This window comes from Prunus persica, chromosome G8, assembly GCF_000346465.2.
Source record: "Prunus persica cultivar Lovell chromosome G8, Prunus_persica_NCBIv2, whole genome shotgun sequence".
NCBI classification, from domain to species: Eukaryota; Viridiplantae; Streptophyta; class Magnoliopsida; order Rosales; family Rosaceae; genus Prunus; species Prunus persica.
Window position 1 is genome coordinate 16009173 of NC_034016.1, and position 17418 is coordinate 16026590.

At 36.7% G+C, this 17418-nt stretch overlaps 3 protein-coding genes across 4 annotated transcripts; 2 read left to right on the top strand and 1 right to left on the bottom strand.

Moving 5' to 3' along the window:
- On the top strand, positions 4123-6870 carry LOC18767566 (zinc finger CCCH domain-containing protein 40). 2 transcript variants are annotated; one of them, XM_020570303.1, is made up of 4 exons: positions 4127-4387; positions 4543-4942; positions 5053-5276; positions 5754-6870. In XM_020570303.1, exons 2-4 carry the CDS (start codon positions 4568-4570, stop codon positions 6649-6651), a joined length of 1497 nt encoding a protein of 498 aa, XP_020425892.1. In that variant the 5' UTR covers positions 4127-4387; positions 4543-4567; the 3' UTR covers positions 6652-6870. The 2 variants fall into 2 exon arrangements, with proteins under 2 accessions (XP_020425891.1, XP_020425892.1); XM_020570302.1 differs by having other exon boundaries at positions 4123-4942.
- Positions 8682-12973, top strand: LOC18767497 (ATP-dependent Clp protease proteolytic subunit-related protein 1, chloroplastic). Its single transcript, XM_007199853.2, has 9 exons — positions 8682-9161; positions 10646-10761; positions 10902-11105; positions 11218-11322; positions 11457-11519; positions 11778-11889; positions 12024-12085; positions 12168-12350; positions 12441-12973. Exons 1-9 carry the CDS (start codon positions 8915-8917, stop codon positions 12525-12527), a joined length of 1179 nt encoding a protein of 392 aa, XP_007199915.1. The 5' UTR covers positions 8682-8914; the 3' UTR covers positions 12528-12973.
- LOC18767125 (mitotic checkpoint protein BUB3.2) lies at positions 13024-16432 on the bottom strand. The gene is made up of 9 exons (XM_007201180.2): positions 15969-16432; positions 15762-15892; positions 15595-15677; positions 14998-15264; positions 14651-14726; positions 14145-14225; positions 13640-13718; positions 13448-13548; positions 13024-13374 (listed from the first exon to the last, which is right to left on the bottom strand). The coding sequence occupies exons 1-9, from the start codon at positions 16086-16088 to the stop codon at positions 13287-13289; spliced, it is 1026 nt and encodes a 341-aa protein (XP_007201242.1). The 5' UTR covers positions 16089-16432; the 3' UTR covers positions 13024-13286.

Here is a 17418-nt window from a genome sequence, read left to right on the forward strand (position 1 = left end):
ATAAATAGTATTTAATTATTTTGTGCACTTTTTCTTTAATTTTTTTGGTATTTAATATTAATGAAAATATAATTACTAATTAAATTAATTTAAAAAGGATAAGATATTACTTAATTACATATAAGAAATTAAAGAGGTTGGGCAATTGAACAAAAGTAAAGAAACTAATTTTATATTCTAAAAAATTTTTAAACAAAAAACCTGTCCCGACGGAAGTTCGTCGATACAAGTCTATGCTGGCGAAATTTTCAAGATTAAAATTAAAAAAAAATTAAAGGATTAAAGTTTTTTTTTAAAATTCCAAGATTATTTTTATTCAATAATATGTGTGAATATGTATATAATACGTTAATTTTGTTTGCCTTATTGAAATTTTTATAAAAAATACATGTATTAAACATGAGAAATACGTGCGAACGTGTATAATACATTATTTAACGGGGAAGGTACCAAAATCTTTATATGGATAATAACTATAGAAAAGTAAAAAATCAAAAAGGGACAATAGATACTCGAGTCATGGCCTGATAATAACAGGTAGGGCTTTTGGGATATGGAGAAATTTAATTAAGATACCTAAACGATTTCACAAAACACTTAATGAATATAACTTAATTATTTTGTGCACTTTTTCTTTAAGGTGCTTTGTTTCAACAACTTTCTGGCAATGGATGACGTCGGTTTCAACTGGGTCTATATATTAGTGGCAGTGTTTCCTGACTATGTTAGTGTAGGTGTTGTTGCTAGTTGATATCCGGTAGTCGGTGATTGGCGAAAGAACCGTTGGTCACCTCAGTGGTAACGACTTCATCGATTGGATAAAAAAATAACCCACAAGGAAACCTTGTGAATTTTAGGTGGATTGATTGATATTCATGCATCATAACTTTTTGGTTATGATTTTTTTATTTTTGGATATTTTTGGGGTTATTGTTTGTGGCTCACCATCAACTGAACACCTTGAATGGGTTCAATAGAAAGAAAGGATTTGTAATTGAGCACGATTGAGAGAATGAACCAAATCTTTGGGGTTTGAAATAGAAAATAGATGAAAAAGTACCAAAGAAAGAAATGGGTGACCAAGAGATGTAGAGACAATTAGGTAGATGGCAGTGGTACAGTAGATGAAGGACATAATTGGGATTGCCATGGAGGGAATGGGGGTAAGCTCGATCTGGGTTGGTTTAGATTTTACCCAAAATCATCCACCGAACTGAAGCTCTCAGTGTAACCATTTTTGGCACTGGAGCCAAATCACCATCTCTGGTTAATCGGTTGAATGGTTTGATTTGGCTTGGTTTCGATTCAAACCAGAAGAGGAGAAGAAGAGAAGAAGAAGAGAAGGAGAAGGAAGGAAAAACAACAGAGGAGAAGAAGAAGAAAAAAAAAAGAGGTTCGGTAACCGCGAATTTTTACTCAAACCGTAAACCGACCGACTATTTGCGGTTTGGTGATTTTTGAAACCGCAAACCGACCGCGTTTTGCGGTTTAAAACCGCAAATTCTCAAGCATTCACAAAAATATAAATTTACAACCTAAATAAATAAATACACAACCTCAATTTCTCAAGCATATATAAATTCACAATCGATTCCAATTCTCAAGCATTCACAACCTAAGAAAATTAAAGTTACAATTCCAAACATTCCAATTAAAGTTAAACTTCTCAAGCATTCCAATTCCAAATCCTTTAAATTTACAAACCAAAAGCAAAATGAATTAAAGTTACAACCAAAAAGAAAAATCCAATTCACAGTTAATTAAAGTTACAAACTAAAAGGAAAAATGTAATACACCAATGTTACAAACTCAAGTGTTGGTGGTGAGTGGATTTGAAGAACCCCTTTGTGTTGTTTGAGCACCAATGCTATCTACAAATAAAACAACATAGTTTAGTACATTTTATTATAAGAAGAAGCATAAATAACATTAGCATAAATAAACTAATTACTTACAAGTTGTCATATCTTCCATTTCCTTGTAGAATTCAACCTCATCATCTGTTGGTTCCTTGTAAAAGGAAAATTCGTCCGCTCTAAGCCAATCACTAGTACACATTAATGCCTCTACCATTTTAGGATGCAAAGAGCTTATAAAAGGATCCACAATCCTCTTGCCTAGCTAAAAGCATTTTCACTAGCAACCGTAGAACTTGGAATTGCAAAGATATCCTTGGCAACTTGTGAAAGAATAGGATATCTTGTTTGGTTCCCTTTCCACCAATTCAAGAGAAGAGAAGGGTTTACAATTTTACTTAATTATTCATAGAGTATAGCCGTGCGGCTATACTTTGCGGTTTGCGGTAACCGCAAATTTTGAAAATCAAATACCGCAACCGCAACCGTAAATGCGGTTCGGTTCTTAATACCGCGATTGCGGTTCGGTTTACCGCGATTGCGGTTTTATTGCGGTAAAATATCGGTTGGTTTTTGCGATTTTTCGGTTTTTCGGTTTTTCGGTTTAAAATGCCACCCCTAGATGAAACTGTTGCATGCGTGTGTTGGAAGGATTGTTGCTAGCCAACTTGCCATCCTTTGTGTTGGCATGTGTGCCAAAGAGTTCTTTTTTCTCCTTAAAATATACTATAGTCTCTCCCTACTCGCTTTTGCGTCTGCAAGAGGCTGTTTTTTTTTTTTTTTTATAAAAAAATTTAAATTATTTTAGAATAAAAAAGAAAATGGGTAGTTGTATTCCAAAAATAAGATTCATTATATGAATTTTCTTTTAATTTTAATTTTTTTTAAAATATGAAAAAGTGTGAATTTACTATATTATCCTCATTTAATTAATAATTTCAATTATTAATGTTTACGTTAACCAATGGCATTTTCTGGTATTTTGAATGTTTTACCATTTTCTACATTTTGCTTTATATATACTAGCCCCTTTGCACATGCGTGAATGGTTTTCTTTTCTCTTTTTTATTTTATTTTTAGAATTAAGAAAAAATAACATGGGTAGTTACGTTCCATATTATCTGATTTGTTCTTAATTTTAATTTCAATATGAAAACATGTGAATTTACCATATTATCCTCATTTAATTATTAATTTCAATTCTTAATGTTTGAATTAACCAAGGACATTTTCTGGTATTTTGAATGATTCACCATTCTCTGCCTTTTGCTTTATATATATATATATATACTAGCCCCTTGACACATGCTCACGCATGTGCCAATTAGTTTTTTTTTTATTTTATTTTATTTTTAGAATTAAGAAAACATAACAGGATAGTTATGTTCCATAAAAATAGGACCTATTATCTTATTTTGTTTTTAATTTTAATTTTTTTAATATTAAAAAATATAAATTTACCATATTATCCTCATTTAATTAATAATTTCAATTCTTAATGTTTGAATTAACAAAGGGCATTTTCTGGTATTTTGAATGTTTCACCATTCTCTGCCTTTTGCTTTATATATATAGATAATATCCATATATTTATTATAATAATATATGTTTATTATTTTGGAATGCCATCGGTTTGGTTTGGTTAAACCGGTAGTTCTCAACATCAAGCGCCGGAACCAAACTATAGACATTGGTTTTGATTTCAAATCTGTGATAAAAAATAGTAATAAAAAAAAACCAAATTAAATCAAAAAGTTTGATTTGGATGGTTTGATCGGATTTTCAGTTCATATGCCCGCCCCTTAGAGCATCTCAAAGGGAGATATCAAATACCAAACATCAAATTTAAATTTGATGGCTGATGTGGTAATTTGACATCTTACACAGCTTTACACTCTACCTGATATGTCAAATTAAATTATTATTTTATTATATTTTAGTGTTGATTCATTTTTAATTAAAAAGAAAAGAAAAAAAAATATTCATTTGACATCTTGCTACAGCCTTCATTCCACATCAACTTTGACATATTAGTTGGAGTGATGTGAGATATTATTTTTAGCTGTTAAATGTCTATATGACATGTTTGATATCTGTTAGAGATGCTAGACTAAAGAGACGAGGAAGAGGAATTGGAGTGGGAGTGTTTTTTTTATTTTCATTTTAAAAAATAATTTTATTAGGTTAAAATAAGTTAACAGTGTTAACTCTATGTTAAGTGAAAGGACACATGTCAAAAGATAAGGAAAGAAACAGGAGGGCACAGGGATTTGTAACAGGATAATTGGACTCCGAAGTCACTCTTTTTCTCTCCGTCCCCTTTTCTCCCAGCTCTCCCATCCCACCCCATCCCCCCTTCCCCTTCGACGAGTCCAGCCACCAGAACCTCCTCCCTCTCTCGTCGCTCTCTCTTCTATCTCTCTCGTTGCTCTCTCTCCTCTCTCTCCTCTCTCTCTCTCGTCGCTCTCTCGTCTGTCTCTCTCGTTGGTTGCTGGTTCTGGGTCGACGCCGTCGTTTGCAGCTCCGTCAAGGTCTCCTTCGTCCACTACCCGACCCAAAATTGATCAATCTTTTTTCATGTTTTGGGTTTCTAGGGTTTCTAGTGAAAGCTCACAGATTTTTCCATTTCTTTTGTTAATTTCAATTTAGGAATCTAGGGTTTCTGATTTTAATTTCAATTTTTTAGATTTTAAAAATAGTTTGGAGTTCATATGGCGCACAGGTTGCTCAGGAATGTGGAGGCGGATGGTTGGGAACGTTCAGACTTTCCCATCATCTGCGAGTCATGCTTGGGCGACAATCCCTACGTCCGGATGACACGAGCTGATTACGACAAGGAGTGCAAGATTTGCACTCGGCCATTCACCGTTTTCAGGTGGAGACCTGGTCGTGATGCGCGATTTAAGAAGTCAGAGATTTGTCAGACGTGCAGTAAGTTGAAAAATGTTTGTCAAGTTTGCCTCTTGGATCTGGAATACGGCTTGCCAGTTCAGGTTCGAGATACTGCTCTGGCCATCGGTTCCAACGATGCCATTCCAAAGAGTGATGTAAATAGGGAGTTTTTCGCTGAGGAGCATGACCGAAAGGTAACTTTTCTGTCTTTGCCTTGAACAACGGGGCTTAGTTAGAGTACTAATTTATGTAAATCTTTTGGAATCCTTTAGTGTCAAATTTTAATTTTGATTGGTGAGTGCAGGCTAGAGCTGGTATAGACTACGAATCTTCATACGGAAAGGCACGGCCCAGTGACACTATTCTGAAGCTTCAAAGAACAACACCCTATTACAAAAGGAACAGAGCACATGTCTGCAGTTTCTACATTCGGGGTGAGTGCACAAGAGGTGCTGAGTGTCCTTACAGGCACGAGATGCCCATAACTGGGGAGTTGTCACAGCAAAACATCAAAGATCGTTACTATGGGTATGTCCAATGCTTCATATTTCCTGTTCTCAGTATGACAATGAAGCATGAATTTCAAGTTGCATGTTTTTTTCCTTATAGTTACAGTTGGCTACTTAAAACTTGTGAATTTGTTTGTTGATTAGCATTGTTTCTTATGTTTAATGTTTTCCACTCGATTATTTCCTCAGATTAAAGTCTTACCTTTCAGTTGGGAATGAAATTCTTGTCTGAAATATTGGTAGATGTAATTTCATTGCAAGTAGATAAAGTCGTTAATTTCAAGATATTTATTCTGAAGATTGTAGCTTCTTTTTCGGTTTGGGAGGTGATAGGAGTGTACTGCTGCAGCCTCTAGTTAGCATTTTCGGTCAACACAATAGCTTTCACAAACCTATATCCCCAATCTTTCTGTCGCATGTTTGTACATGCCCATATACCATAAAGTACGGATTTCTGAAGTTTGTAATGCTCACATCTCATCTTAATTATCTGCAGAGTCAATGATCCAGTGGCGATGAAGCTGCTTAACAAGGCTGGAGAGATGCCCTCCCTGGAACCTCCTGAGGATGAAAGCATAAGAACTCTTTACGTGGGTGGGCTTGATGAGAGAATTTCTGAGCAGGATTTGAGGGATCAATTTTATGCTCATGGTGAAATAGAATCTGTTAGGATGGTACTCCAACGAGCATGCGCTTTTGTAACCTACACAACAAGAGAAGGTGCAGAAAAGGCTGCAGAAGAACTCTCTAATAAACTGGTAATAAAGGGTTTGAGATTGAAGTTAATGTGGGGTAGGCCCCAAGCACCAAAACAGGACTCAGAGGGCACAGCTGAAGCTAGGCAGCAGGCAGTGGCTCATAGTGGGTTGTTGCCTCGAGCAGTCATATCTCAACAGCAGAACCAATTACAAGACCAACCTGCACCAGTGCACTATTACAACATGCCACCTCCACCCTCACAGGAGAGATCATTTTATCCATCAATGGATCCTCAAAGAATGGGGGCTATAGTTCCATCCCAGGAAGGGGCTCCTAGTGGGCCTACAGGGTCGGGCGAGAACAATTCCGGTGCAGAAAGGCAGCAACGTAGTCAGCATTATGCTTTTCAAAACATGCCTCAACCACATGGCCAATATCGTCAGCAGTTTTATCCTCCTCCCTACGGGTATATGCCTCCTCCAACAGTACCGTACCAGCAATACCCTCCGCAATATCATGCTGGAGTGCTGCCGCCACCATCCTTGCCAATGAACCAACAGTACCAGCATTCAGCAACACCAAGGCCTGCACACTCAGGTTCTACATCATCAGGATCCGCACCATCAAGTTCTGGACCTTCAGAGTCCACGGCATCTGGTTCTGGGTCTGCACAGACGGGGTCATCCCAGCAGTGACATTATCCTTCTGTTGTCTTTATACTTTTGTTGTATGAAGTTGGTTATTTGAGTCAAATTACTTGCTTTGCATTCTGGATTCAGCATAGTAATCAGTATCTTCCCAGGGTTACTCCTTGTAAGCAAAAATTCTGCACCTTTTGTAGATCTTTCCTTTTCTTTTTAATTTTTCCCGGTTAAGGATCGTCAAATATAGCTGCTGCCTTCACTTTCTTCCCATATTTTGCATTTATCGTTCTATTCTTGTGCCGTTCCAAAATGTACTTGTGATGCCTTGAAATTAGGCTCACCAGTCTCGTCCTGAAATTTTGGGCTCTCATAAACCTTTTTTTAAAATATATTTTATTTTAGTACAAGCATAGTGACATTCTCTTCGCCCTAAAACTTCAAAAATAGACCAGAAAGATTTGTTTGTCCCATTTATGCAAAATAATCCTTGATTTTTTCTATTCTGTTGTACAATTTCGTCTTTTGCTCTGTAATTCTTCATTAACTCAATGAGAAATGCCAGTTGTTCTATTAGAAGATAGATGGCGAGAGAGAAGACGAAGATGAGATGTCGTCGAGTGGACTTAAACAGACGTCTCTTAGCCTAGCAAGATCAAGATGATCAGATTCGTATCCAACTAAATTTGTCCACCTGAAGCAGTGGAGGAACTACCTACGAGGCTACACTGGGTCGTAGCCTAGGTAGCTTTTTGAAGAATTTTTTTAAAAAAACCCATTGTAGCTAATGTTGTTTTTAAAGAAAAACAAAATAAAACCTATATAGCCAATTAACTTCCCGTTTCCATTTGTGATTGGGGCTCTCATTTTGTGATCTTCTTGACAGTTCCCCACTATTTCTATAAAGACATCTTTTCATACCAAAAAAAAAAAACACCTTAATAGGGAAATATTATTTTTTCAAAATCGGTTTTGTGGTTTTCTTGGCGGTTTCTCTATTGTTCTTGTGTTAATCCTTTTATTGCATTTAATATGTTTTTTTTAATGCTAAATTTATTGGAAATTAGTTCATAGGGCTATGAACTAGCGTGGTTTTATATGATTTAATGTATACTTTCATTTTTTTTTAAAATATAAAAATTGTAAGTTCAAAAATAAAATTAGATTTTAAGCTAAAATAGAGATATAGATTGTTGTGAGCTTGTGAGTATGTTGTTTATTTTATGTGTATACAAACAATATTAAAGGAGGGGAATTCAAACACATGACTTTCAAGTGTATGGATATGTATTATATATATTTATGATTCCTTGGATTTTATTGAAAAGCTTTTAAATTTTGGCTATTGAATTTGCTCTTCTACTCACAAGCTTTCAAATTCAAGTTTGTTGACACGTATTCTTGTCTTTCAAAAACGATTCATGACTTTTTGTAATTCTATATAAGTAAAACATGACATCAATGCGAAGAAAATGTTACAACTCAATCACTTTTTAGTTTCAAATGGGATTTAGGATCCAATAATATATATTTGTTTTGTTTTAAATACATAAGATATTGTGGGAGGAGGAATTCGAAGACATAATTTGAACAATTTTTTATTTTTATACAAACGATGGAGGAGATGAGAATAGAACCTAAGACTTTGGGTGCAGAGATAAATATTCTTAACCACTTGAACTATAAACCCGGTGTGAATCCAACAATGTTGTTATGAGGAGAAAATAATGTTGTTATTAATATTTTATTCAATTTGTGTTTTAAAAAGATTATTTGATTCAATTTAAGAAAATAATGTGGGCCCTATATGTACCACGTCATCACTTAACAGATTCTCTAACAATCAATTTAATGGCAGGGTTACATCGCAAAAAAATTACAAACTAAGGGTACGTGATTATTAAAATTGAAAATGCGGAGACAAACATGACTTAAGGGTACAACTTCAGGATCCCAAACTGAAATTAACCCAAGAAAATTTATATCTCCAAAGGTCAGGGGCCTATCAACCTACCTCTTTTTACCCAAAAAAAAAACAAACAAACACCTACCTCTCATGGGCTGGAACCTCCTATATTTAAGCCTACAAAAACAATATAAAGATGGGACCGATCCGACCCGGACCTCTTAGCCCATAGATTCTAGACTCTATGGAGCATCACCCATCTCACACGTATGTACCAAAAACCTTAACCTTCTTCTATCTCAGCTTGGCCTTCTACAGTTTTGCTTCCCAACCCAATTAAAATTCACAGTGAAAAACTACAATTTCTCAGCTCTGAGAATACAATAGCCGGAGAAATCTTTCTGTTTATCCATGGCCACTTCTCTACTTTCTCATCTCTCAGCTCCGCCCTCACCCACCATAGACAATTACCAAGGTCGTCAAGCAGGTGCCTTTAATTCTGGGATCCCAAATACCTTCCTTCATGGCACCAAAGTCTTCTCCGCTACACCTTCTTCTTCAAGAAGGCTCGCAGCTCAAAGACGCTTCAAGTCTGCCTATGCCAAGGCTTCGGAACACATTCCCAAGCAGTTCAGGCAAGAAAATCTCAAAGATGGACGTGAGTCTTCACTACCCTGCTGCTCTCTTTGTTTATTTATTGATTTTCATGGATACCCATCTCTTCTAGTTTGATTTTAAGGGGTATTTGTGATTCATTTCTTTCATCCAATCGCATATGCCATGTGGGTTTTCTTTCCTGTTTCTAATTTTTTGGTTTTGGGTTGGGAAGGTTTCAATTGGGTTGCTCCGTAGAGAGTTAGGAAATATAGACAAAGTTGAAATTTTGAATATTCAATTATTACCCGCATGATATTTGAGGGGACAGAGTTTTTTATTAGTTTGAGGGTAGATAATAAAGCCCTTTGGAAGTGCAGGCAAACGTTTACTGTTGTTTGCAAACCAAAAGAACATTTGGTTCTACCTCAATTTTCTCATCTATAGACTATAGCCCTGCTATCATGTTGCTTTTGAGGATTTTATTAATGGTGGTTTCATAGTCTCAAATTTGTGCTCAGTTCTTGTGAGTTTTCAAGGAAAATTGTAAGGGGTTGGTTACTAAAATGGAAGAGCTGTTGTGATGGAAAACGGCCACAAAATAAATATAAGCTTGTGCACAAGGCAATTTCATGTTACCTTATATTATTATCAGGGATCATAAGGAACTGTTGGGTGAACTAGAGTGGTCATGCTCTGTTAATATGTCAAAAGTAGAATGCACACAGACCATATGTTGGTAGGAGAAGCCAAGGAAAGCACAGCATCATTGAGGATTGTGGATTGGTGCGGGTCTATGCTTAGTGGTTGAGTGTGCCCCAAAAGCACTTAAAAGTCCAGTGCTTGTGTATTTCAAGATGCTGTTTTTTGGGTTCTTAGCATTCTTTATGAGCTATGTAGATAAAGGTTAATATAACCGTTGATGTTAAGAACCCATGGATAGAACTTGTCCATGCAAAACTGATTAGCAAGAAAAGGTTCTTGATAACTTTCCTAAGTCGGGATGTTTTATATTTTCAAGTTGGGACATGGGAGTTGTAAATTTCACCATGCTTCCAAAGACCGATTTCCTCATCAACCTTCTCTATCAACACTGATCCGGTGTTTGACCTCTTCACTTTTGGGTAGTTTCCTCCCTCACCATTATTCAACGACTTAGCACCTTAGGCCACACTTTTCATGCTTTGATACCAAAGTTTACTCTTGAAAAATTGATTTGCACGCAAAAGAAGCCCAATAGCTTATATGTTACACCTGGATGTTCTTTTTTCTTCGACGTGGGACATTTGTACCTTAATGATTGATATCAATGTTTCTAGGGATGCCATAACCATTGATCATAGCATCGGAAGTTATTCTTCTGCTATATGTTTTAATTTGATTAAGCTCATCTGCAGTGCCCCCTGCCCCCCCAACAATCATTTTGCATTTTGTTTGAAACTTGAGTCTTCTGATTCTTAATTTCCAAAGCAACTTGGAATGCCAGTTTTATCCAGGATGAAATAAATTGGATTTCCTACTTACTTTCTCTATTGTTCTCATTTGTAGTGATGGATAATTACAAGAATGTGCCCCATTATCTGTATGGCCTTTCTCCTTCCCAAATGGACATGTTCATGACAGAAGATAATCCTGCCCGACGTCAGTCAGAAAAAGTTACAGAGGTGCACTCTTTATACACTCCAAAATTTCTAAGTGGCTCAATGATGATAGAAGTGCTAAGTTGATTTCTATTAAACCTAAATAAAAATGTACAAAATTCAGCTAACTTTACATTTTCTTGGTTTCAAAAACTCTTTCACAGCAAAGCATCTCGTCTGCGAACAACTACTTGAATCATGGAGGGATGTGGAGTATGTCAGGCATGGATGACAAGGGCCCTTCAAAATATAGTATGAGTGTGAGCATGTATCGGGGAGGTGCAAGAGGATATGGAAGACCCAGAACTGCTCCTCCTGATTTGCCTTCCTTACTTTTAGATGCTCGGATATGCTATTTGGGCATGCCAGTAAGAGATTATATTTCTGGCCGCAAGATAAAACAATGTTATTTCTCTCTTCACAATCTATTCATTCATTTTGTTCTGACTAAGCATTTTACTTTTTATCTGATTTCTGTAGATTGTTCCAGCAGTAACTGAGCTTCTTGTTGCTCAGTTTATGTGGTTGGATTATGATAACCCTTCTAAGCCCATATATTTGTACATAAATTCATCTGGGACACAGGTTAGTGTGGGAAGTCCTGATTGTAATTCAGTTTACTTGATGATGATGAGTGAAATATAACTTCTAGGTTTCCTCCATCATGTTCACTATTCGAAGTCTTACCTATCTGCATGAATTTGGTTGGTGCTTTTTAGAATGAGAAGATGGAGAGTGTTGGATCTGAAACTGAGGCATATGCCATAGCTGACATGATGAATGTAAGTGTTATTATCAACTCTGTGAGGTATTCTCTTTTTATCTATTTATAAATGCAGATCAGTGAAGTAAATTGGTAATTTTTCATTATGTGTCATCTTTGTCCATTATATAGGATAATACATATTGAATAATGTACAAAAATCAGTCCGACATCAAATTAGAGTCCATTATCTCATTAAGGAATAATATCATAGACCTGACATTTTCCATTAGCCACTTGACCTGCTCTTGATTTATCTGTGTATGTCTGCATGTAGTATGTCAAATCAGATGTGTACACTGTGAATTGTGGCATGGCATATGGTCAAGCAGCACTGCTTCTGTCACTTGGAACAAGAGGTTATCGTGCCGTACAGCCAAATTCCTCCAGTATGTTTCCATCTTGAAATTTAAGCTTACTTAAGAAACATTATCATGCAATCTGGGAATCTGTAAAGAGGGTGCTATTGTCTGCACCCATTTGTTGTGCACTTTTTGATAACTGTTATTATTTTGAATTCCAGCAAAATTATATCTGCCAAAGGTCAGCCGGTCAAGTGGCTCAGTCATCGACATGTGGATTAAGGTATATATCTCTCTCTCTCTCTCTCTCTCTCTCTCTCTCTCTCTCTCTCTCTCTCTCTCATATTCTATACAACTGCTATCAGGCCAAGGAACTGGATGCAAACACAGAGTATTACATTGAGTTACTCGCAAAAGGAACAGGGAAGACCAAGGAAGAAATTGCTAAAGACATCCAGCGTCCCAAATATTTTCAAGGACAAGAAGCCATAGAATACGGACTGGTAGACAAGATAATTGATTCTCGTGATGCTGCATTTGAGAAAAGGGTATTTTTTTCCATTACAATTTTTATTTATTTATTAATCATTCTGTTACAACCAGCATTGCAAGTAGTAAAAGAGAATTTCTTTTATCAGAATTACGATGAGATGCTTACTCAATCAAGAGCTATGAGGAGAGCAGGGGCAGGCGGTCCGCAAGCAGCTCCATCTGGATTTAGGTGATAGCAAGGAAATAGCATTGCAAAGACATATACCAAGGTTTGAGCTCTCTCTCATCTCTTCCGTATCTAGTGCATTGGAGGAGCGGGATGCATTTGGGGTTTTGGCTGAAGGCAATGATGACAAAATTCCATTTTGTGTCACTTCTGATCCTGTATATGTGGGTAGCCTTGGAATAGTTATGGATTATAGTCCACACACAAACAAATTTTAAGAACCGAAACTGTTTAGAAAGTTCTATCTTTGTTCTTTGTGGGGTATCTCGCACATTGTATTTCTGTTGTGTAACTGCGCAAGTTATGTTTCTAGTTGAAGAGTATGAAATATTCATCAGAACGTTTTCCTAGTCTTTGTATATGGGCTTAGTATGAACCTTATTTATTTTTGGTAAAAAAGCAATGATGTAATCTGACACTTTATTTTCTGATTAAAATTTGGGGAAATTTTGACGACTAAATATCTTTAGGTAGAATGATTTTCAAAAGACGACAACGTGAGATTTACAAAAGGAGATGCAAGAAAATAACTGCTTGGACTGAGGCATTTTTCATGTAGATGAAATCATAACAATTGCGTTACAGGGCATCATCGTTTCTGACAGCAGAAGAAATTTGAGTTCCGTTGGCCAAAGTCTCATACACAGGCCACAATGGAACTGGGCAGGATCGACTTAAACAAATATATATAGCCAGAGTAACTTAAAACAAAAGCCAAATTTCACTTTTTTTTTCCCTTCTCTTTTGATTCTTCAACAAATTTCAGTTATGCTGGTGGATTAGGGTACACTTTTGGCTTTGGCTTGACCTCTATCTCATTTACACTTCGAACAAAGATGGAATCTGGTTCGTGGCTGCAAGTTGAACAGATAACACATTAGATGGATAGATGGATAGATCGATGGAGAGGGAGTGAGAGGTGCTTACGGTTTATCTCCCTCTTCAAATGTATAACTTGAAGCCACAGCCAATAGGCGGCCATCTCGGCTAAAAGAAAGTGCCGCAATGCTTGTTGGGTACTTTGAGTACTGTAAAAGAAGAGCATATTAAAAATTTATTATAATTGTAATTTCACCATAGGTGAATAATACATCAGTGTCACATAAAGCAAGTAATTACCTGATACAGCCTCTTCTTGTTGTTCCCATCCCATACATTCACATAGCCATCACAACCTCCAGTAGCAAAAGTGCCATAGCTGCAATTGAATTTCAAAATGAAATTATAAAAATATGCACATGGAGTAAAAGGCAACTTATATCAACACTATCCCAAAACTCAGATTGCTAACATAATATTCATTTCGAGTTCAAGAACAATGTCTCAAACTCTATCCAGTTCAAATAGTGTAATGTTCAGTTATAACTTATATGTAGTATGATTGCAACTCTCATACAAGCGAAAGCATGTTCCAGTTTCTAGATGACTGCTTTTTTCAATTTGTCCCCATGTGGTGAAAATCGGCTGTCCGCATGGCAGTCAATAATGTAAAGGAATCTCACTCAAAAACTCTTTTGATAATTTTATTAAAGTATCAATCAGCTAAGTGATAATTCTATGAATTCCACAAATTAATGCATAAAAAGTTTAGTACACAATATTTTAAAAGAAAAAAGTAACTTACATGGGGTGGAATGCAATTGCATTTACTGGATAGACAATGTCCCTTCCAGCCTCTGATTTTCTGTGACACTTGAATGCATATCTGCACCAAGGTTAATACCATTAACAAATTAAGGATGAATGACAGAAATCAGTGCACAATATCACCATAAGAGGAATTTTACAGTTGTTCCACCAAGAAAAATCTACAAGCGAAGTAAAGCTTAGAACCACCCAATAATTAAGTTGTGGCGGTGAACTAACAGAAGCATGCTTTATGACGATGGCACAGCCTAATTTATGAAAGAGATAATCAGTAATCATCATGGACCATATAGAGGTCTAGTGGTGCATATATCAAGAAGAACAACTCTTTTGTTTTGTTTTTTTCTTTTGGTTTGGGGTGGTGGGTGGCATCTAAAAGATGTCGTAGGCCATTCTAAAGAAACCCCTACAGATAGGAGGTCGTGAAACTGAAACTATCAGTCAATGTAAAGCACAATTTCTCAGTAATAGCTGAATGCTTACTTTTTGGTCTGACTAGCCTCTGAGAGATCAAAAAACTCCATCGCAACCCGTCCTTCAACAGAACTAAGAGCATAACCTGCAAAAAGTAATCATAGGATCAAACATGAAAGAAGCAACAGCATGGATGCATTCCATTCACAAAAACAACTTAAAATTTTGTAACTTATTTTTTTAAGGCAATACTGAAATGAAAAAGTTTCTTTGTTGCGAGCAAGGGAAAAGCAGTGGGAGTGGTTAGCCACAAAGCCACACAATTCTGCCCTTCGCAATACCTTTGACAAAGTACCAAGTGCAAGAAAGAAAAAGTTTGTGAGATGTGTCCTAAAGCTAAAAGCTACTAAAATTACCTGTTCCATTAGGATAACAGCGCACACATCGAGTTTGATACTTCAATGAAGATTCCCTCCGTTGCTCAGGCTGGGACATATTTCTCAAATCATAGACATTGACGTGTCTTCCTGCTGTTGCAACCACCAACCGATTTCCAACAAGAGAAAGAGAATAAACACGTTCGGGTTGTGGGTACGTCCCAACAAGAGTACGCTCCTGTCCGCTTGCACCTCTGGGGTCCCAACACTTGAGTGTCTTATCCCAACTACCAGTGATCAACTGCCCTGATATCATTTCATCGCACAAGAAAGTAAAAATGGGATCCTTCCAGTGAACGGAAACAAATTGGCCGCAGTTGAACTTAATAAATGAAATTACTGAAAGTACCAACTATAGTATCAACATTACGATAAAGTAAGGAACATGATTTAAGGTTATAAATATTTCCATTTAAAGAACAACTAATACAACAAAGCATACTATAAACTCTGAGCAGCCCAGATACAAAATCAATCAGCAAATTTAGGACAAAAAAGTTTTGCAAGAAAAAAACTTTTGAGGTTTTGATTGGAACTAATTTCAAATGTAAAAAAATGATAACTTGGAGAACATACCTGCTGCATAAGAGTACTCAACGCACCGCACTGGTGCATCGTGCCTTCCTAGGATGTCTTCCTTACTAGAGCTGAAAACGAGCCTGGAACATTGACACAGAGCATAGACAAAACATGAGAAGTCAGAATTGGGTTTTAGAGCATTAGGGTTTTGGGGTTTTAATTACCGTCTAACAGTGTTGTCGGCGCCGGCGCTGAAGCCGGAAGAGTCGTCGTGGAAGCAGCAATCGAGTACGGGACCGCCGTGCTTGAACTCTCCTCGCAGCACATTGGCGCTGGCGTCGTACAATCGGACGGTCTGCGCAATTAGAGAGGGGTTATAGAGAGAGAGAGAAGGGGGATACGTGGCGACATATATGAGAGTGAGGGCATACCTTGTCCCATGAAGAGACGAGCAAATGATCGCTGTGGTTGGAGAAGCGGAGGTTAGAGATGCCGTCGGAAGGGGGGCTGGAGAGCTCGCGGCCCGGCGCCGGCGGAGGGACAGCTGTCATGGCGGAATTGGACGGAGAGAGAGAGAGAGAGAGAGAGAGAGAGAGAGAGAGTGTGTGTGTGTGTGTGTGTGTGTTTTAGGGTTTTTGAATTTTGAAGAGTTGAGAGTGTCGTTGGAGATGGAGAGTGATGAGAGAGAAAAGAAAGAGGGAAGGCGGTTTGAAAAATGGAAGAAAACAAGAGAGAGACGAAGGTGATTTTGTGATCCAGAGGTTCTTTCAAATTCAAAATGAGGGGACGATTTGCTTGTTTCAACAAGCTTGGGCTCATTTCTGCAAGCCCAACATAACAGAGTTGCTACATGCACCCAAAAGTTTAATCGCTATACTGGACGGAGTCGTTGAATAGTAACTTCACTTAAGTTCATTTTTAAGATTGAGCACAAACATATATGAGTTTAATTAAATTAGTTAGAAAATATGTACTCCCGACTATGCTTCTGAGTTCGAATAACCCTTTCATTACTTTAGATTAAGTAATGTAAGAGGAGCAGGTCGAACTCATGCACAAGGGAACCAAACATACATATGCCACCTGAAAATCAGTTCTTAAAAAATTCAAGACACCCAAAAAAAATAATTTTTGTATTTTTGTGAACTTTACAAAACAAAAAGAAAATAGACGACCATGACTAACGTTTCTCAAATGATTCTTTGGTACGGGTGGTCCATGTGGCCGCCTTCTATATAAGAATTTCTTGCTATATTGCCCATCTCAAGGGGCAAGTTAGCACCGCTCCGGATGACATTACCATACGCTGTCACTTCTCTTTCTGATGCTGAAGCTGTCCTAAATACGAACAACTTTTTTTTTTTTTTTTTTTTTTTTTTCTTTCAAAGTTTTCTTAAAAACTTTTCGAATTTGCCCTTTTAAAATAAATAGTAAATTTTAGTTCTTTAACCTTTCTGTGTAGTTTTTATTTTTTTTTTTGTGAGAATTTTTCACCTCTTTTGTGAGAGCTTTCTACTTCTCATTTGTGAGAATTTTTTTTTTGGGTATTATTATGACTTGATTTTTTCAAGTTTTATTTATTTTTTGTTATTTTAAGTTTGTTTTATAGTTGGATGTCTATGCCAAAATTTATTTGATCCTGCGTGATTGTTAGTGAAAGAGCCTTATATTAGATTGTCTTAATTTTGATATTAGATTGTTCCGTTATTATAATGATATTTTGTAGCTAGTTTGTATGGGCCATTTGTGGCTATTGACTTTTTTGGTTAAATTATGAATGCAATCCCAGGGTTTTTAAATAATAAAAAACCTCTCCTAAAGGAGCAAATGCTCTAAACCACTGCACTAATGAATCATTTGCAACTTCTCTTAACCATTTAA